The following is an 18,368-nucleotide window of genomic DNA, read 5'->3' as shown; positions in this document are numbered from 1 at the left end:
CTCGTCAAGGGGAATTCCCCGAGAAAAGTGTGGGTGGTTGGATGGCGGGAGTGGGAGTGGGCACGCCCTCGGCCGCCTCAGCCAATGAGGAGCCTGCACGTGCGGGGGTGGGGCTGTGGGGAAGCCCCCAAAGGCCCGAGGGGGCGGGGCCCAGGCCCTTTTCTGGAGCCGGACCGTCTGAGGGAAGGAGGCGTCGGCGTGCAGCTGCAGGTAGGAGATGGAAACCCTCGTGGGCCTTGTGTGCAGAGCCCCGGGGGCTGCTTCTGAGCACGGGGGAGGTGTGTGTCCGTCTCCCTTCGACGTCTTCCCCGGAGGGCAAGGTTGTGGGCCCAGCGCCGCTGGTGCGGATGCCCTTCGGGGACCGTCTGTGCCTGAGGGGCCGTCGCCGGCGCTTGGGCGTCCCCAGCGGGGTGACTTGGCTCCTGGGTCAGCAGGGCTGACGCCTGGCCAGAAAGGCACCCTGAGTTGGAAGGGGCCGTGGGGGGTGGGGGCTGGGCTTCAGAACCTGGGGAACACCTGCTACGTGAATGCGGCGCTGCAGTGTCTGAGCCACACGCCGCCCCTGGCCAGCTGGATGGTGTCCCAGCAGCACGCCACCCTCTGTCCGGCCCGCAGCGCCTGCACGCTCTGTGCCATGCGAGCTCACGTGACCCGAGCCCTCCTTCACGCGGGAGAGGTGATCCGGCCCCGCAAGGACCTGCTGGCGGGCTTCCACAGACACCAGCAGGAAGATGCCCACGAGTTTCTGGTGTTCACTCTGAATGCCATGCAGCAAGGGTGCTTGAGTGCATCCCAGCCGTCGGGCCATGCCTCCGAGGACACCACCGTCATCCGTCAGATCTTCGGCGGGACCTGGAGGTCTCAGATCCAGTGTCTCCGCTGCCTCGGTGTCTCGGACACGTTCGACCCTTATCTGGACATCAGCCTGGATATCACGGCGGCTCAGAGTGTGGAGCAAGCTCTGAGAGAGCTGGTGAAGCCCGAGAAGCTGGACGCGGACAATGCCTATGACTGTGGCGTCTGTCTCCGGAAGGTGCCTGCCACCAAGAGGTTGACTTTGCACAGCACCTCCCAGGTCCTGGTGCTGGTGCTGAAGCGGTTCACACCGGTGAGCGGGGCCAAAAGGGCTCAGGAGGTGCGCTATCCCCAGTGCTTGGACCTGCAGCCCTACACGTCTGAGCGGAAGGCAGGGCCACTGGGCTACGTGCTCTATGCCGTGCTGGTGCACTCCGGGTGGAGCTGTGAGCGAGGACACTACTTCTGTTACGTCCGAGCGGGCAACGGCCAATGGTATAAGATGGACGATGCCAAGGTGACCGCCTGTGACGAGACCGCTGCCCTGAGCCAGAGCGCCTACGTCCTGTTCTACGCCCGGGAGGGTGCGTGGGAAGGGGGCGCTGGGGGAGGGGCAGCGGCCCCCGTCGGGGCTGACCCCACAGACCCCAGGCAGCCTGCAGGAGACGCCAGCGGCAGAGCTCCTGGGTCGGAGGAGTCCCCGGGGGACACAGAGGTCGAAGGGATGAGCTTAGAGCAGTGGAGACGCCTGCAAGAACACAGCCGACCGAAGCCGGCCTTGGAGCTGCGGAAGGTCCAGTCTGCCCTGCCTGCCGGCGCGGTCGTGATTCACCAGTCCAAACACGGAGGAGGGAGAAACCGCACGCCGCCCCAACAGGAGCACGAGCGGCTCGACCGTCCCAGCACGGACACCCCGCCTCCGGGGCCGAAGAACGTCGGCAACGGCCCTTGTGCCAGCGGGAGGGCCAGAGCCACCAAGGGGAAGAACAAGAAGCCGCGGCCGTCTCTGGGGCTGTGGCGGTAGGTCGGCTCTGACGCACATGCGTGCAGACGCCCAGGCACACGCTGTGTGCGGCACGCCCTGTGTGACGCACCAAGAGTTCCGACGAGGAGCGAGTTCCTCTCGGCCGTGTGCGTGATGCAGCCTCCTGGGAAGAAGCGGGGCCTGGAGTGTGCCCGGGGTCTCGGTGTTCACTTGGGACGGGCTCGTGCCTGAGCGGCTGAGCTCTCGAGGGCTGGCTCTGCTGGGAAGTCGCTGGAGAGGATGGGGTGATGGGGTGCATGAGCGGGCCTGGGCACGGTCCGAGGGCCTCCCACTTCTGCGAGGGTGGGAGAGTCCTCTCGGGATGGGACTTTGGGTGTGGGTTTGCCTTTCGTTCCCCGTCTCCGTTCCCTGGCCGCACCGCTGGCCTCGGGTGAGTGACGCGGCCTGGAGACGCCTCACAGAGCGCTCACAGCCCGCCGAGCAAGGAGAAGATCTCGGGAGCCCTTCGGGGGGCAGGGAAGAGCGGGTGCAGGTCCATGAACCGTCTCCTTCCGGCCGGTCAAGCTCTCGAAAATGGCCCAGACGTCGAGAGGCGTCCGGGGAGAAGACGGGCAAGCAGCCTTTATGGGTGTCTGTCCTTGGGAGGCCTCGTGCTACTTGGCGGAGGGTCCGGCAGGAATGAGGCGGGGATGCGCGCGTCCCCGGCACGACGCTCGTCCGCAAAGGTCCCTGGGGCTCCATGTCCGGTGCAAGGAGTACGCTGGAGAAGCTCCAAGTGCCAAACAGGAGAAGCGATCCACAAGGCCATGAGCACCGCCACCAGCACCACCAGCACCACCAGCACCAACACGAAGGCCAAGGGGAGAAAGGCAACCCAACCAGTCCCAAAGAAACTTCTCCACCAGCATCGCACCGGTGCCTGAGTGGAGATATGTCGCGCCACGTTCATTTCTGAAAGCAAAGGTCCTCCCCGCACTGAGGAAAGACCCGAGCCTACCCTAGATTGTGATAGCAAGACAACTGGACTTCCGACTCTGCCCGTCCTGTCTGGCAGTCTCATCCAGCTGGGCCCCGGGCAAACGCCTCTGGACGCGAGGAGATGCGGCCGGCCTCCAAAGTGCCTGGGGCGGTGGGGAAGCTGTCCTCCCCTAGCTGCTTTCTCGACTGCCTCATGGGCCCGTGACCCGCTGGAGGGGCACCTGAGGCCCCTTATCGACCACCTCTTGCGTTTTTCTTTCTTTGGCTTGGCTGATGGCTTCAAACCCCAAACCCTCCATCAAACTTTGGCAGACCGGGAATTTGCGATGGAACATCTCCGACCTCGAGGGCCAACTCTGGCTCCTGACTGCGCTAGTCGGCGTGGCAAGGCACAGAGAACGTTCCGATGGCTTGTTTCCCCCGCATGGCTACCTACGCCGCACCATGCCCTCCGCACGTAGAGAGGACAAAGAATGATGAGCAGTATCCTCCCCCGAGAACACGAACAAGCGTGCCCTGCACGAGGAAGCGGAGCCACCCACAGTCCGCCCTCATCATCACCACGCATCTTTCCTCCGCCCCATCGTCTCAAATGGACTTACTGCTTGCCCCATCCACACCCTCTGAAGAAGGAGGAGGAGGAGGAGGAGGAGGAGGAGGAGGAGGAGAATGTCGATTGGGGTGGCGGGACAGAGGGAATGGGAAGGTGGCCTTATGCTGGGCGAAATCCGTGCAAAAGAGAGAAAAATCCTGGCTGATCTCGCTTCTCTGTGCCATGGGAAGGAGGTAAGAGGACAGCAAGGGTGTGAGCACTTGGATCATAAAGCACAAAGCGGTAGGCTCCTAGGATGGGATGGGGGGAGCGGGAGGTGGGAGGGGTGCAATAGGCTAAGGAAGAAAACGGGGTCAGGGCCCTTCTTTCCTAGTAAGGACCAACGGAATCAACACTCCAGCTATGGTAAACCTGTGGACGGTCAAACCCCCATAGTCCTGGAAGGCAAGCATAATGTCCAGGACGGGAGAGCAAACAAACACACATGTCACACACCGAGAAGGAAAGCAACAGTCATCCTCCTCCAGGAGGGAAACCTTTTTTATACCTTGATTTATACCACATTTTGAGCCCCGGAATTCGAAAGACGACTGTATGAGTCAACTAGTGTATATAAAAGAGAGAAAGAGAATAAAAGCAACAAAAAAATAACAAAATGAACACAAAATTTTTTTAAAAAGTTTAAAAATAAATGGAAAAAAAAAAAAAAAAACCACTCATAAAACCCAAAAACACCAAGCAGGGAAAAAAAAAAAAACAGTAAATGATAAAGGAAGAAGGAAAAGGAAGAAAAAAGGGCAGCGGAGAGAGAAAAGGAGCTGCAGAAATGAATCCAAAGTTGCAGGAAGCCTATGCCTTTCTAAATGAGCTCGCTTTGGGTCTTGAGCAACGGCCCTGAAGGGAGAAAAGCATATGTGGCACTCTGCTGGCATCTTTTGGTGCTAGGACCCTGAACGCTAGAAGAGTGTCCAGTGAGAACGCATAGAAATTGGGGAGGACCTCGCTGGAGCGCAAAGTTGAGGCAAGGGTTTATTGTTGTCCGGGGAGGGGTTGTCCTCAGGCAGGGGTCTGGGGTCGGGAGACCCCTAAAGGGGAGAGGTTCGGTGGGCAGACATATGTTTCCACACGTGTGTTAGGATGTGAATGGTGAGCCCACGGAAGTCCTGTGCAGCCGGCATTTGTGTGCTGAACTCGGAAGCCCCGCAGTGAATCTCTAGCGGGCAAGGCTGGAAGGCCCAATGCCCCCGAATCACTTGCATCCCGAGCCCTTTGGTCCAGGGGGTCAGGTCGGAAGTGCGTGTGGGGCCTCGTCAAGGGGAATTCCCCGAGAAAAGTGTGGGTGGTTGGATGGCGGGAGTGGGAGTGGGCACGCCCTCGGCCGCCTCAGCCAATGAGCAGCCTGCACGTGCGGGGGTGGGGCTGTGGGGAAGCCCCCAAAGGCCCGAGGGGGCGGGGCCCAGGCCCTTTTCTGGAGCCGGACCGTCTGAGGGAAGGAGGCGTCGGCGTGCAGCTGCAGGTAGGAGATGGAAACCCTCGTGGGCCTTGTGTGCAGAGCCCCGGGGGCTGCTTCTGAGCACGGGGGAGGTGTGTGTCCGTCTCCCTTCGACGTCTTCCCCGGAGGGCAAGGTTGTGGGCCCAGCGCCGCTGGTGCGGATGCCCTTCGGGGACCCTCTGTGCCTGAGGGGCCGTCGCCGGCGCTTGGGCGTCCCCAGCGGGGTGACTTGGCTCCTGGGTCAGCAGGGCTGACGCCTGGCCAGAAAGGCGCCCTGAGTTGGAAGGGGCCGTGGGGGGTGGGGGCTGGGCTTCAGAACCTGGGGAACACCTGCTACGTGAATGCGGCGCTGCAGTGTCTGAGCCACACGCCGCCCCTGGCCAGCTGGATGGTGTCCCAGCAGCACGCCACCCTCTGTCCGGCCCGCAGCGCCTGCACGCTCTGTGCCATGCGAGCTCACGTGACCCGAGCCCTCCTTCACGCGGGAGAGGTGATCCGGCCCCGCAAGGACCTGCTGGCGGGCTTCCACAGACACCAGCAGGAAGATGCCCACGAGTTTCTGGTGTTCACTCTGAATGCCATGCAGCAAGGGTGCTTGAGTGCATCCCAGCCGTCGGGCCATGCCTCCGAGGACACCACCGTCATCCGTCAGATCTTCGGCGGGACCTGGAGGTCTCAGATCCAGTGTCTCCGCTGCCTCGGTGTCTCGGACACGTTCGACCCTTATCTGGACATCAGCCTGGATATCACGGCGGCTCAGAGTGTGGAGCAAGCTCTGAGAGAGCTGGTGAAGCCCGAGAAGCTGGACGCGGACAATGCCTATGACTGTGGCGTCTGTCTCCGGAAGGTGCCTGCCACCAAGAGGTTGACTTTGCACAGCACCTCCCAGGTCCTGGTGCTGGTGCTGAAGCGGTTCACACCGGTGAGCGGGGCCAAAAGGGCTCAGGAGGTGCGCTATCCCCAGTGCTTGGACCTGCAGCCCTACACGTCTGAGCGGAAGGCAGGGCCACTGGGCTACGTGCTCTATGCCGTGCTGGTGCACTCCGGGTGGAGCTGTGAGCGAGGACACTACTTCTGTTACGTCCGAGCGGGCAACGGCCAATGGTATAAGATGGACGATGCCAAGGTGACCGCCTGTGACGAGACCGCTGCCCTGAGCCAGAGCGCCTACGTCCTGTTCTACGCCCGGGAGGGTGCGTGGGAAGGGGGCGCTGGGGGAGGGGCAGCGGCCCCCGTCGGGGCTGACCCCACAGACCCCGGGCAGCCTGCAGGAGACACCAGCGGCAGAGCTCCTGGGTCGGAGGAGTCCCCGGGGGACACAGAGGTCGAAGGGATGAGCTTAGAGCAGTGGAGACGCCTGCAAGAACACAGCCGACCGAAGCCGGCCTTGGAGCTGCGGAAGGTCCAGTCTGCCCTGCCTGCCGGCGCGGTCGTGATTCACCAGTCCAAACACGGAGGAGGGAGAAACCGCACGCCGCCCCAACAGGAGCACGAGCGGCTCGACCGTCCCAGCACGGACACCCCGCCTCCGGGGCCGAAGAACGTCGGCAACGGCCCTTGTGCCAGCGGGAGGGCCAGAGCCACCAAGGGGAAGAACAAGAAGCCGCGGCCGTCTCTGGGGCTGTGGCGGTAGGTCGGCTCTGACGCACATGCGTGCAGACGCCCAGGCACACGCTGTGTGCGGCACGCCCTGTGTGACGCACCAAGAGTTCCGACGAGGAGCGAGTTCCTCTCGGCCGTGTGCGTGATGCAGCCTCCTGGGAAGAAGCGGGGCCTGGAGTGTGCCCGGGGTCTCGGTGTTCACTTGGGACGGGCTCGTGCCTGAGCGGCTGAGCTCTCGAGGGCTGGCTCTGCTGGGAAGTCGCTGGAGAGGATGGGGTGATGGGGTGCATGAGCGGGCCTGGGCACGGTCCGAGGGCCTCCCACTTCTGCGAGGGTGGGAGAGTCCTCTCGGGATGGGACTTTGGGTGTGGGTTTGCCTTTCGTTCCCCGTCTCCGTTCCCTGGCCGCACCGCTGGCCTCGGGTGAGTGACGCGGCCTGGAGACGCCTCACAGAGCGCTCACAGCCCGCCGAGCAAGGAGAAGATCTCGGGAGCCCTTCGGGGGGCAGGGAAGAGCGGGTGCAGGTCCATGAACCGTCTCCTTCCGGCCGGTCAAGCTCTCGAAAATGGCCCAGACGTCGAGAGGCGTCCGGGGAGAAGACGGGCAAGCAGCCTTTATGGGTGTCTGTCCTTGGGAGGCCTCGTGCTACTTGGCGGAGGGTCCGGCAGGAATGAGGCGGGGATGCGCGCGTCCCCGGCACGACGCTCGTCCGCAAAGGTCCCTGGGGCTCCATGTCCGGTGCAAGGAGTACGCTGGAGAAGCTCCAAGTGCCAAACAGGAGAAGCGATCCACAAGGCCATGAGCACCGCCACCAGCACCACCAGCACCACCAGCACCAACACGAAGGCCAAGGGGAGAAAGGCAACCCAACCAGTCCCAAAGAAACTTCTCCACCAGCATCGCACCGGTGCCTGAGTGGAGATATGTCGCGCCACGTTCATTTCTGAAAGCAAAGGTCCTCCCCGCACTGAGGAAAGACCCGAGCCTACCCTAGATTGTGATAGCAAGACAACTGGACTTCCGACTCTGCCCGTCCTGTCTGGCAGTCTCATCCAGCTGGGCCCCGGGCAAACGCCTCTGGACGCGAGGAGATGCGGCCGGCCTCCAAAGTGCCTGGGGCGGTGGGGAAGCTGTCCTCCCCTAGCTGCTTTCTCGACTGCCTCATGGGCCCGTGACCCGCTGGAGGGGCACCTGAGGCCCCTTATCGACCACCTCTTGCGTTTTTCTTTCTTTGGCTTGGCTGATGGCTTCAAACCCCAAACCCTCCATCAAACTTTGGCAGACCGGGAATTTGCGATGGAACATCTCCGACCTCGAGGGCCAACTCTGGCTCCTGACTGCGCTAGTCGGCGTGGCAAGGCACAGAGAACGTTCCGATGGCTTGTTTCCCCCGCATGGCTACCTACGCCGCACCATGCCCTCCGCACGTAGAGAGGACAAAGAATGATGAGCAGTATCCTCCCCCGAGAACACGAACAAGCGTGCCCTGCACGAGGAAGCGGAGCCACCCACAGTCCGCCCTCATCATCACCACGCATCTTTCCTCCGCCCCATCGTCTCAAATGGACTTACTGCTTGCCCCATCCACACCCTCTGAAGAAGGAGGAGGAGGAGGAGGAGGAGGAGGAGGAGGAGGAGAATGTCGATTGGGGTGGCGGGACAGAGGGAATGGGAAGGTGGCCTTATGCTGGGCGAAATCCGTGCAAAAGAGAGAAAAATCCTGGCTGATCTCGCTTCTCTGTGCCATGGGAAGGAGGTAAGAGGACAGCAAGGGTGTGAGCACTTGGATCATAAAGCACAAAGCGGTAGGCTCCTAGGATGGGATGGGGGGAGCGGGAGGTGGGAGGGGTGCAATAGGCTAAGGAAGAAAACGGGGTCAGGGCCCTTCTTTCCTAGTAAGGACCAACGGAATCAACACTCCAGCTATGGTAAACCTGTGGACGGTCAAACCCCCATAGTCCTGGAAGGCAAGCATAATGTCCAGGACGGGAGAGCAAACAAACACACATGTCACACACCGAGAAGGAAAGCAACAGTCATCCTCCTCCAGGAGGGAAACCTTTTTTATACCTTGATTTATACCACATTTTGAGCCCCGGAATTCGAAAGACGACTGTATGAGTCAACTAGTGTATATAAAAGAGAGAAAGAGAATAAAAGCAACAAAAAAATAACAAAATGAACACAAAATTTTTTTAAAAAGTTTAAAAATAAATGGAAAAAAAAAAAAAAAACCACTCATAAAACCCAAAAACACCAAGCAGGGAAAAAAAAAAAAACAGTAAATGATAAAGGAAGAAGGAAAAGGAAGAAAAAAGGGCAGCGGAGAGAGAAAAGGAGCTGCAGAAATGAATCCAAAGTTGCAGGAAGCCTATGCCTTTCTAAATGAGCTCGCTTTGGGTCTTGAGCAACGGCCCTGAAGGGAGAAAAGCATATGTGGCACTCTGCTGGCATCTTTTGGTGCTAGGACCCTGAACGCTAGAAGAGTGTCCAGTGAGAACGCATAGAAATTGGGGAGGACCTCGCTGGAGCGCAAAGTTGAGGCAAGGGTTTATTGTTGTCCGGGGAGGGGTTGTCCTCAGGCAGGGGTCTGGGGTCGGGAGACCCCTAAAGGGGAGAGGTTCGGTGGGCAGACATATGTTTCCACACGTGTGTTAGGATGTGAATGGTGAGCCCACGGAAGTCCTGTGCAGCCGGCATTTGTGTGCTGAACTCGGAAGCCCCGCAGTGAATCTCTAGCGGGCAAGGCTGGAAGGCCCAATGCCCCCGAATCACTTGCATCCCGAGCCCTTTGGTCCAGGGGGTCAGGTCGGAAGTGCGTGTGGGGCCTCGTCAAGGGGAATTCCCCGAGAAAAGTGTGGGTGGTTGGATGGCGGGAGTGGGAGTGGGCACGCCCTCGGCCGCCTCAGCCAATGAGCAGCCTGCACGTGCGGGGGTGGGGCTGTGGGGAAGCCCCCAAAGGCCCGAGGGGGCGGGGCCCAGGCCCTTTTCTGGAGCCGGACCGTCTGAGGGAAGGAGGCGTCGGCGTGCAGCTGCAGGTAGGAGATGGAAACCCTCGTGGGCCTTGTGTGCAGAGCCCCGGGGGCTGCTTCTGAGCACGGGGGAGGTGTGTGTCCGTCTCCCTTCGACGTCTTCCCCGGAGGGCAAGGTTGTGGGCCCAGCGCCGCTGGTGCGGATGCCCTTCGGGGACCGTCTGTGCCTGAGGGGCCGTCGCCGGCGCTTGGGCGTCCCCAGCGGGGTGACTTGGCTCCTGGGTCAGCAGGGCTGACGCCTGGCCAGAAAGGCGCCCTGAGTTGGAAGGGGCCGTGGGGGGTGGGGGCTGGGCTTCAGAACCTGGGGAACACCTGCTACGTGAATGCGGCGCTGCAGTGTCTGAGCCACACGCCGCCCCTGGCCAGCTGGATGGTGTCCCAGCAGCACGCCACCCTCTGTCCGGCCCGCAGCGCCTGCACGCTCTGTGCCATGCGAGCTCACGTGACCCGAGCCCTCCTTCACGCGGGAGAGGTGATCCGGCCCCGCAAGGACCTGCTGGCGGGCTTCCACAGACACCAGCAGGAAGATGCCCACGAGTTTCTGGTGTTCACTCTGAATGCCATGCAGCAAGGGTGCTTGAGTGCATCCCAGCCGTCGGGCCATGCCTCCGAGGACACCACCGTCATCCGTCAGATCTTCGGCGGGACCTGGAGGTCTCAGATCCAGTGTCTCCGCTGCCTCGGTGTCTCGGACACGTTCGACCCTTATCTGGACATCAGCCTGGATATCACGGCGGCTCAGAGTGTGGAGCAAGCTCTGAGAGAGCTGGTGAAGCCCGAGAAGCTGGACGCGGACAATGCCTATGACTGTGGCGTCTGTCTCCGGAAGGTGCCTGCCACCAAGAGGTTGACTTTGCACAGCACCTCCCAGGTCCTGGTGCTGGTGCTGAAGCGGTTCACACCGGTGAGCGGGGCCAAAAGGGCTCAGGAGGTGCGCTATCCCCAGTGCTTGGACCTGCAGCCCTACACGTCTGAGCGGAAGGCAGGGCCACTGGGCTACGTGCTCTATGCCGTGCTGGTGCACTCCGGGTGGAGCTGTGAGCGAGGACACTACTTCTGTTACGTCCGAGCGGGCAACGGCCAATGGTATAAGATGGACGATGCCAAGGTGACCGCCTGTGACGAGACCGCTGCCCTGAGCCAGAGCGCCTACGTCCTGTTCTACGCCCGGGAGGGTGCGTGGGAAGGGGGCGCTGGGGGAGGGGCAGCGGCCCCCGTCGGGGCTGACCCCACAGACCCCGGGCAGCCTGCAGGAGACGCCAGCGGCAGAGCTCCTGGGTCGGAGGAGTCCCCGGGGGACACAGAGGTCGAAGGGATGAGCTTAGAGCAGTGGAGACGCCTGCAAGAACACAGCCGACCGAAGCCGGCCTTGGAGCTGCGGAAGGTCCAGTCTGCCCTGCCTGCCGGCGCGGTCGTGATTCACCAGTCCAAACACGGAGGAGGGAGAAACCGCACGCCGCCCCAACAGGAGCACGAGCGGCTCGACCGTCCCAGCACGGACACCCCGCCTCCGGGGCCGAAGAACGTCGGCAACGGCCCTTGTGCCAGCGGGAGGGCCAGAGCCACCAAGGGGAAGAACAAGAAGCCGCGGCCGTCTCTGGGGCTGTGGCGGTAGGTCGGCTCTGACGCACATGCGTGCAGACGCCCAGGCACACGCTGTGTGCGGCACGCCCTGTGTGACGCACCAAGAGTTCCGACGAGGAGCGAGTTCCTCTCGGCCGTGTGCGTGATGCAGCCTCCTGGGAAGAAGCGGGGCCTGGAGTGTGCCCGGGGTCTCGGTGTTCACTTGGGACGGGCTCGTGCCTGAGCGGCTGAGCTCTCGAGGGCTGGCTCTGCTGGGAAGTCGCTGGAGAGGATGGGGTGATGGGGTGCATGAGCGGGCCTGGGCACGGTCCGAGGGCCTCCCACTTCTGCGAGGGTGGGAGAGTCCTCTCGGGATGGGACTTTGGGTGTGGGTTTGCCTTTCGTTCCCCGTCTCCGTTCCCTGGCCGCACCGCTGGCCTCGGGTGAGTGACGCGGCCTGGAGACGCCTCACAGAGCGCTCACAGCCCGCCGAGCAAGGAGAAGATCTCGGGAGCCCTTCGGGGGGCAGGGAAGAGCGGGTGCAGGTCCATGAACCGTCTCCTTCCGGCCGGTCAAGCTCTCGAAAATGGCCCAGACGTCGAGAGGCGTCCGGGGAGAAGACGGGCAAGCAGCCTTTATGGGTGTCTGTCCTTGGGAGGCCTCGTGCTACTTGGCGGAGGGTCCGGCAGGAATGAGGCGGGGATGCGCGCGTCCCCGGCACGACGCTCGTCCGCAAAGGTCCCTGGGGCTCCATGTCCGGTGCAAGGAGTACGCTGGAGAAGCTCCAAGTGCCAAACAGGAGAAGCGATCCACAAGGCCATGAGCACCGCCACCAGCACCACCAGCACCACCAGCACCAACACGAAGGCCAAGGGGAGAAAGGCAACCCAACCAGTCCCAAAGAAACTTCTCCACCAGCATCGCACCGGTGCCTGAGTGGAGATATGTCGCGCCACGTTCATTTCTGAAAGCAAAGGTCCTCCCCGCACTGAGGAAAGACCCGAGCCTACCCTAGATTGTGATAGCAAGACAACTGGACTTCCGACTCTGCCCGTCCTGTCTGGCAGTCTCATCCAGCTGGGCCCCGGGCAAACGCCTCTGGACGCGAGGAGATGCGGCCGGCCTCCAAAGTGCCTGGGGCGGTGGGGAAGCTGTCCTCCCCTAGCTGCTTTCTCGACTGCCTCATGGGCCCGTGACCCGCTGGAGGGGCACCTGAGGCCCCTTATCGACCACCTCTTGCGTTTTTCTTTCTTTGGCTTGGCTGATGGCTTCAAACCCCAAACCCTCCATCAAACTTTGGCAGACCGGGAATTTGCGATGGAACATCTCCGACCTCGAGGGCCAACTCTGGCTCCTGACTGCGCTAGTCGGCGTGGCAAGGCACAGAGAACGTTCCGATGGCTTGTTTCCCCCGCATGGCTACCTACGCCGCACCATGCCCTCCGCACGTAGAGAGGACAAAGAATGATGAGCAGTATCCTCCCCCGAGAACACGAACAAGCGTGCCCTGCACGAGGAAGCGGAGCCACCCACAGTCCGCCCTCATCATCACCACGCATCTTTCCTCCGCCCCATCGTCTCAAATGGACTTACTGCTTGCCCCATCCACACCCTCTGAAGAAGGAGGAGGAGGAGGAGGAGGAGGAGGAGGAGGAGAATGTCGATTGGGGTGGCGGGACAGAGGGAATGGGAAGGTGGCCTTATGCTGGGCGAAATCCGTGCAAAAGAGAGAAAAATCCTGGCTGATCTCGCTTCTCTGTGCCATGGGAAGGAGGTAAGAGGACAGCAAGGGTGTGAGCACTTGGATCATAAAGCACAAAGCGGTAGGCTCCTAGGATGGGATGGGGGGAGCGGGAGGTGGGAGGGGTGCAATAGGCTAAGGAAGAAAACGGGGTCAGGGCCCTTCTTTCCTAGTAAGGACCAACGGAATCAACACTCCAGCTATGGTAAACCTGTGGACGGTCAAACCCCCATAGTCCTGGAAGGCAAGCATAATGTCCAGGACGGGAGAGCAAACAAACACACATGTCACACACCGAGAAGGAAAGCAACAGTCATCCTCCTCCAGGAGGGAAACCTTTTTTATACCTTGATTTATACCACATTTTGAGCCCCGGAATTCGAAAGACGACTGTATGAGTCAACTAGTGTATATAAAAGAGAGAAAGAGAATAAAAGCAACAAAAAAATAACAAAATGAACACAAAATTTTTTTAAAAAGTTTAAAAATAAATGGAAAAAAAAAAAAAAAACCACTCATAAAACCCAAAAACACCAAGCAGGGAAAAAAAAAAAAACAGTAAATGATAAAGGAAGAAGGAAAAGGAAGAAAAAAGGGCAGCGGAGAGAGAAAAGGAGCTGCAGAAATGAATCCAAAGTTGCAGGAAGCCTATGCCTTTCTAAATGAGCTCGCTTTGGGTCTTGAGCAACGGCCCTGAAGGGAGAAAAGCATATGTGGCACTCTGCTGGCATCTTTTGGTGCTAGGACCCTGAACGCTAGAAGAGTGTCCAGTGAGAACGCATAGAAATTGGGGAGGACCTCGCTGGAGCGCAAAGTTGAGGCAAGGGTTTATTGTTGTCCGGGGAGGGGTTGTCCTCAGGCAGGGGTCTGGGGTCGGGAGACCCCTAAAGGGGAGAGGTTCGGTGGGCAGACATATGTTTCCACACGTGTGTTAGGATGTGAATGGTGAGCCCACGGAAGTCCTGTGCAGCCGGCATTTGTGTGCTGAACTCGGAAGCCCCGCAGTGAATCTCTAGCGGGCAAGGCTGGAAGGCCCAATGCCCCCGAATCACTTGCATCCCGAGCCCTTTGGTCCAGGGGGTCAGGTCGGAAGTGCGTGTGGGGCCTCGTCAAGGGGAATTCCCCGAGAAAAGTGTGGGTGGTTGGATGGCGGGAGTGGGAGTGGGCACGCCCTCGGCCGCCTCAGCCAATGAGCAGCCTGCACGTGCGGGGGTGGGGCTGTGGGGAAGCCCCCAAAGGCCCGAGGGGGCGGGGCCCAGGCCCTTTTCTGGAGCCGGACCGTCTGAGGGAAGGAGGCGTCGGCGTGCAGCTGCAGGTAGGAGATGGAAACCCTCGTGGGCCTTGTGTGCAGAGCCCCGGGGGCTGCTTCTGAGCACGGGGGAGGTGTGTGTCCGTCTCCCTTCGACGTCTTCCCCGGAGGGCAAGGTTGTGGGCCCAGCGCCGCTGGTGCGGATGCCCTTCGGGGACCCTCTGTGCCTGAGGGGCCGTCGCCGGCGCTTGGGCGTCCCCAGCGGGGTGACTTGGCTCCTGGGTCAGCAGGGCTGACGCCTGGCCAGAAAGGCGCCCTGAGTTGGAAGGGGCCGTGGGGGGTGGGGGCTGGGCTTCAGAACCTGGGGAACACCTGCTACGTGAATGCGGCGCTGCAGTGTCTGAGCCACACGCCGCCCCTGGCCAGCTGGATGGTGTCCCAGCAGCACGCCACCCTCTGTCCGGCCCGCAGCGCCTGCACGCTCTGTGCCATGCGAGCTCACGTGACCCGAGCCCTCCTTCACGCGGGAGAGGTGATCCGGCCCCGCAAGGACCTGCTGGCGGGCTTCCACAGACACCAGCAGGAAGATGCCCACGAGTTTCTGGTGTTCACTCTGAATGCCATGCAGCAAGGGTGCTTGAGTGCATCCCAGCCGTCGGGCCATGCCTCCGAGGACACCACCGTCATCCGTCAGATCTTCGGCGGGACCTGGAGGTCTCAGATCCAGTGTCTCCGCTGCCTCGGTGTCTCGGACACGTTCGACCCTTATCTGGACATCAGCCTGGATATCACGGCGGCTCAGAGTGTGGAGCAAGCTCTGAGAGAGCTGGTGAAGCCCGAGAAGCTGGACGCGGACAATGCCTATGACTGTGGCGTCTGTCTCCGGAAGGTGCCTGCCACCAAGAGGTTGACTTTGCACAGCACCTCCCAGGTCCTGGTGCTGGTGCTGAAGCGGTTCACACCGGTGAGCGGGGCCAAAAGGGCTCAGGAGGTGCGCTATCCCCAGTGCTTGGACCTGCAGCCCTACACGTCTGAGCGGAAGGCAGGGCCACTGGGCTACGTGCTCTATGCCGTGCTGGTGCACTCCGGGTGGAGCTGTGAGCGAGGACACTACTTCTGTTACGTCCGAGCGGGCAACGGCCAATGGTATAAGATGGACGATGCCAAGGTGACCGCCTGTGACGAGACCGCTGCCCTGAGCCAGAGCGCCTACGTCCTGTTCTACGCCCGGGAGGGTGCGTGGGAAGGGGGCGCTGGGGGAGGGGCAGCGGCCCCCGTCGGGGCTGACCCCACAGACCCCGGGCAGCCTGCAGGAGACACCAGCGGCAGAGCTCCTGGGTCGGAGGAGTCCCCGGGGGACACAGAGGTCGAAGGGATGAGCTTAGAGCAGTGGAGACGCCTGCAAGAACACAGCCGACCGAAGCCGGCCTTGGAGCTGCGGAAGGTCCAGTCTGCCCTGCCTGCCGGCGCGGTCGTGATTCACCAGTCCAAACACGGAGGAGGGAGAAACCGCACGCCGCCCCAACAGGAGCACGAGCGGCTCGACCGTCCCAGCACGGACACCCCGCCTCCGGGGCCGAAGAACGTCGGCAACGGCCCTTGTGCCAGCGGGAGGGCCAGAGCCACCAAGGGGAAGAACAAGAAGCCGCGGCCGTCTCTGGGGCTGTGGCGGTAGGTCGGCTCTGACGCACATGCGTGCAGACGCCCAGGCACACGCTGTGTGCGGCACGCCCTGTGTGACGCACCAAGAGTTCCGACGAGGAGCGAGTTCCTCTCGGCCGTGTGCGTGATGCAGCCTCCTGGGAAGAAGCGGGGCCTGGAGTGTGCCCGGGGTCTCGGTGTTCACTTGGGACGGGCTCGTGCCTGAGCGGCTGAGCTCTCGAGGGCTGGCTCTGCTGGGAAGTCGCTGGAGAGGATGGGGTGATGGGGTGCATGAGCGGGCCTGGGCACGGTCCGAGGGCCTCCCACTTCTGCGAGGGTGGGAGAGTCCTCTCGGGATGGGACTTTGGGTGTGGGTTTGCCTTTCGTTCCCCGTCTCCGTTCCCTGGCCGCACCGCTGGCCTCGGGTGAGTGACGCGGCCTGGAGACGCCTCACAGAGCGCTCACAGCCCGCCGAGCAAGGAGAAGATCTCGGGAGCCCTTCGGGGGGCAGGGAAGAGCGGGTGCAGGTCCATGAACCGTCTCCTTCCGGCCGGTCAAGCTCTCGAAAATGGCCCAGACGTCGAGAGGCGTCCGGGGAGAAGACGGGCAAGCAGCCTTTATGGGTGTCTGTCCTTGGGAGGCCTCGTGCTACTTGGCGGAGGGTCCGGCAGGAATGAGGCGGGGATGCGCGCGTCCCCGGCACGACGCTCGTCCGCAAAGGTCCCTGGGGCTCCATGTCCGGTGCAAGGAGTACGCTGGAGAAGCTCCAAGTGCCAAACAGGAGAAGCGATCCACAAGGCCATGAGCACCGCCACCAGCACCACCAGCACCACCAGCACCAACACGAAGGCCAAGGGGAGAAAGGCAACCCAACCAGTCCCAAAGAAACTTCTCCACCAGCATCGCACCGGTGCCTGAGTGGAGATATGTCGCGCCACGTTCATTTCTGAAAGCAAAGGTCCTCCCCGCACTGAGGAAAGACCCGAGCCTACCCTAGATTGTGATAGCAAGACAACTGGACTTCCGACTCTGCCCGTCCTGTCTGGCAGTCTCATCCAGCTGGGCCCCGGGCAAACGCCTCTGGACGCGAGGAGATGCGGCCGGCCTCCAAAGTGCCTGGGGCGGTGGGGAAGCTGTCCTCCCCTAGCTGCTTTCTCGACTGCCTCATGGGCCCGTGACCCGCTGGAGGGGCACCTGAGGCCCCTTATCGACCACCTCTTGCGTTTTTCTTTCTTTGGCTTGGCTGATGGCTTCAAACCCCAAACCCTCCATCAAACTTTGGCAGACCGGGAATTTGCGATGGAACATCTCCGACCTCGAGGGCCAACTCTGGCTCCTGACTGCGCTAGTCGGCGTGGCAAGGCACAGAGAACGTTCCGATGGCTTGTTTCCCCCGCATGGCTACCTACGCCGCACCATGCCCTCCGCACGTAGAGAGGACAAAGAATGATGAGCAGTATCCTCCCCCGAGAACACGAACAAGCGTGCCCTGCACGAGGAAGCGGAGCCACCCACAGTCCGCCCTCATCATCACCACGCATCTTTCCTCCGCCCCATCGTCTCAAATGGACTTACTGCTTGCCCCATCCACACCCTCTGAAGAAGGAGGAGGAGGAGGAGGAGGAGGAGGAGGAGGAGGAGAATGTCGATTGGGGTGGCGGGACAGAGGGAATGGGAAGGTGGCCTTATGCTGGGCGAAATCCGTGCAAAAGAGAGAAAAATCCTGGCTGATCTCGCTTCTCTGTGCCATGGGAAGGAGGTAAGAGGACAGCAAGGGTGTGAGCACTTGGATCATAAAGCACAAAGCGGTAGGCTCCTAGGATGGGATGGGGGGAGCGGGAGGTGGGAGGGGTGCAATAGGCTAAGGAAGAAAACGGGGTCAGGGCCCTTCTTTCCTAGTAAGGACCAACGGAATCAACACTCCAGCTATGGTAAACCTGTGGACGGTCAAACCCCCATAGTCCTGGAAGGCAAGCATAATGTCCAGGACGGGAGAGCAAACAAACACACATGTCACACACCGAGAAGGAAAGCAACAGTCATCCTCCTCCAGGAGGGAAACCTTTTTTATACCTTGATTTATACCACATTTTGAGCCCCGGAATTCGAAAGACGACTGTATGAGTCAACTAGTGTATATAAAAGAGAGAAAGAGAATAAAAGCAACAAAAAAATAACAAAATGAACACAAAATTTTTTTAAAAAGTTTAAAAATAAATGGAAAAAAAAAAAAAAAAAAACCACTCATAAAACCCAAAAACACCAAGCAGGGAAAAAAAAAAAAACAGTAAATGATAAAGGAAGAAGGAAAAGGAAGAAAAAAGGGCAGCGGAGAGAGAAAAGGAGCTGCAGAAATGAATCCAAAGTTGCAGGAAGCCTATGCCTTTCTAAATGAGCTCGCTTTGGGTCTTGAGCAACGGCCCTGAAGGGAGAAAAGCATATGTGGCACTCTGCTGGCATCTTTTGGTGCTAGGACCCTGAACGCTAGAAGAGTGTCCAGTGAGAACGCATAGAAATTGGGGAGGACCTCGCTGGAGCGCAAAGTTGAGGCAAGGGTTTATTGTTGTCCGGGGAGGGGTTGTCCTCAGGCAGGGGTCTGGGGTCGGGAGACCCCTAAAGGGGAGAGGTTCGGTGGGCAGACATATGTTTCCACACGTGTGTTAGGATGTGAATGGTGAGCCCACGGAAGTCCTGTGCAGCCGGCATTTGTGTGCTGAACTCGGAAGCCCCGCAGTGA

The 18,368-nt window shown here is 60.7% G+C and overlaps 1 protein-coding gene across 1 annotated transcript in view; it reads left to right on the top strand.

Annotated features, from left to right (window-relative positions):
* Positions 1-217: 217 nt before the first annotated feature.
* The window catches only part of LOC147374749 (uncharacterized), a 60,008-nt gene continuing 41,857 nt past the window's right edge, over positions 218-18,368 (top strand). Inside the window, exons 1-3 of the mRNA XM_086394579.1 lie at positions 218-1,379; positions 5,052-5,996; positions 14,281-15,225. Of these exons, the coding sequence (XP_086250705.1) occupies positions 218-1,379; positions 5,052-5,996; positions 14,281-15,225 (3,052 nt within the window). The remainder of the gene's footprint in view (positions 1,380-5,051; positions 5,997-14,280; positions 15,226-18,368) is intronic.

The sequence above is a fragment of the Bos grunniens genome, chromosome 3 (genome assembly GCF_055505025.1).
Source record: "Bos grunniens cultivar Pamir isolate PY7600 chromosome 3, Bosgru_T2T1.0, whole genome shotgun sequence".
Lineage (NCBI taxonomy): Eukaryota > Metazoa > Chordata > Mammalia > Artiodactyla > Bovidae > Bos > Bos grunniens.
This window is presented reverse-complemented; position numbering and strand designations above follow the sequence as displayed.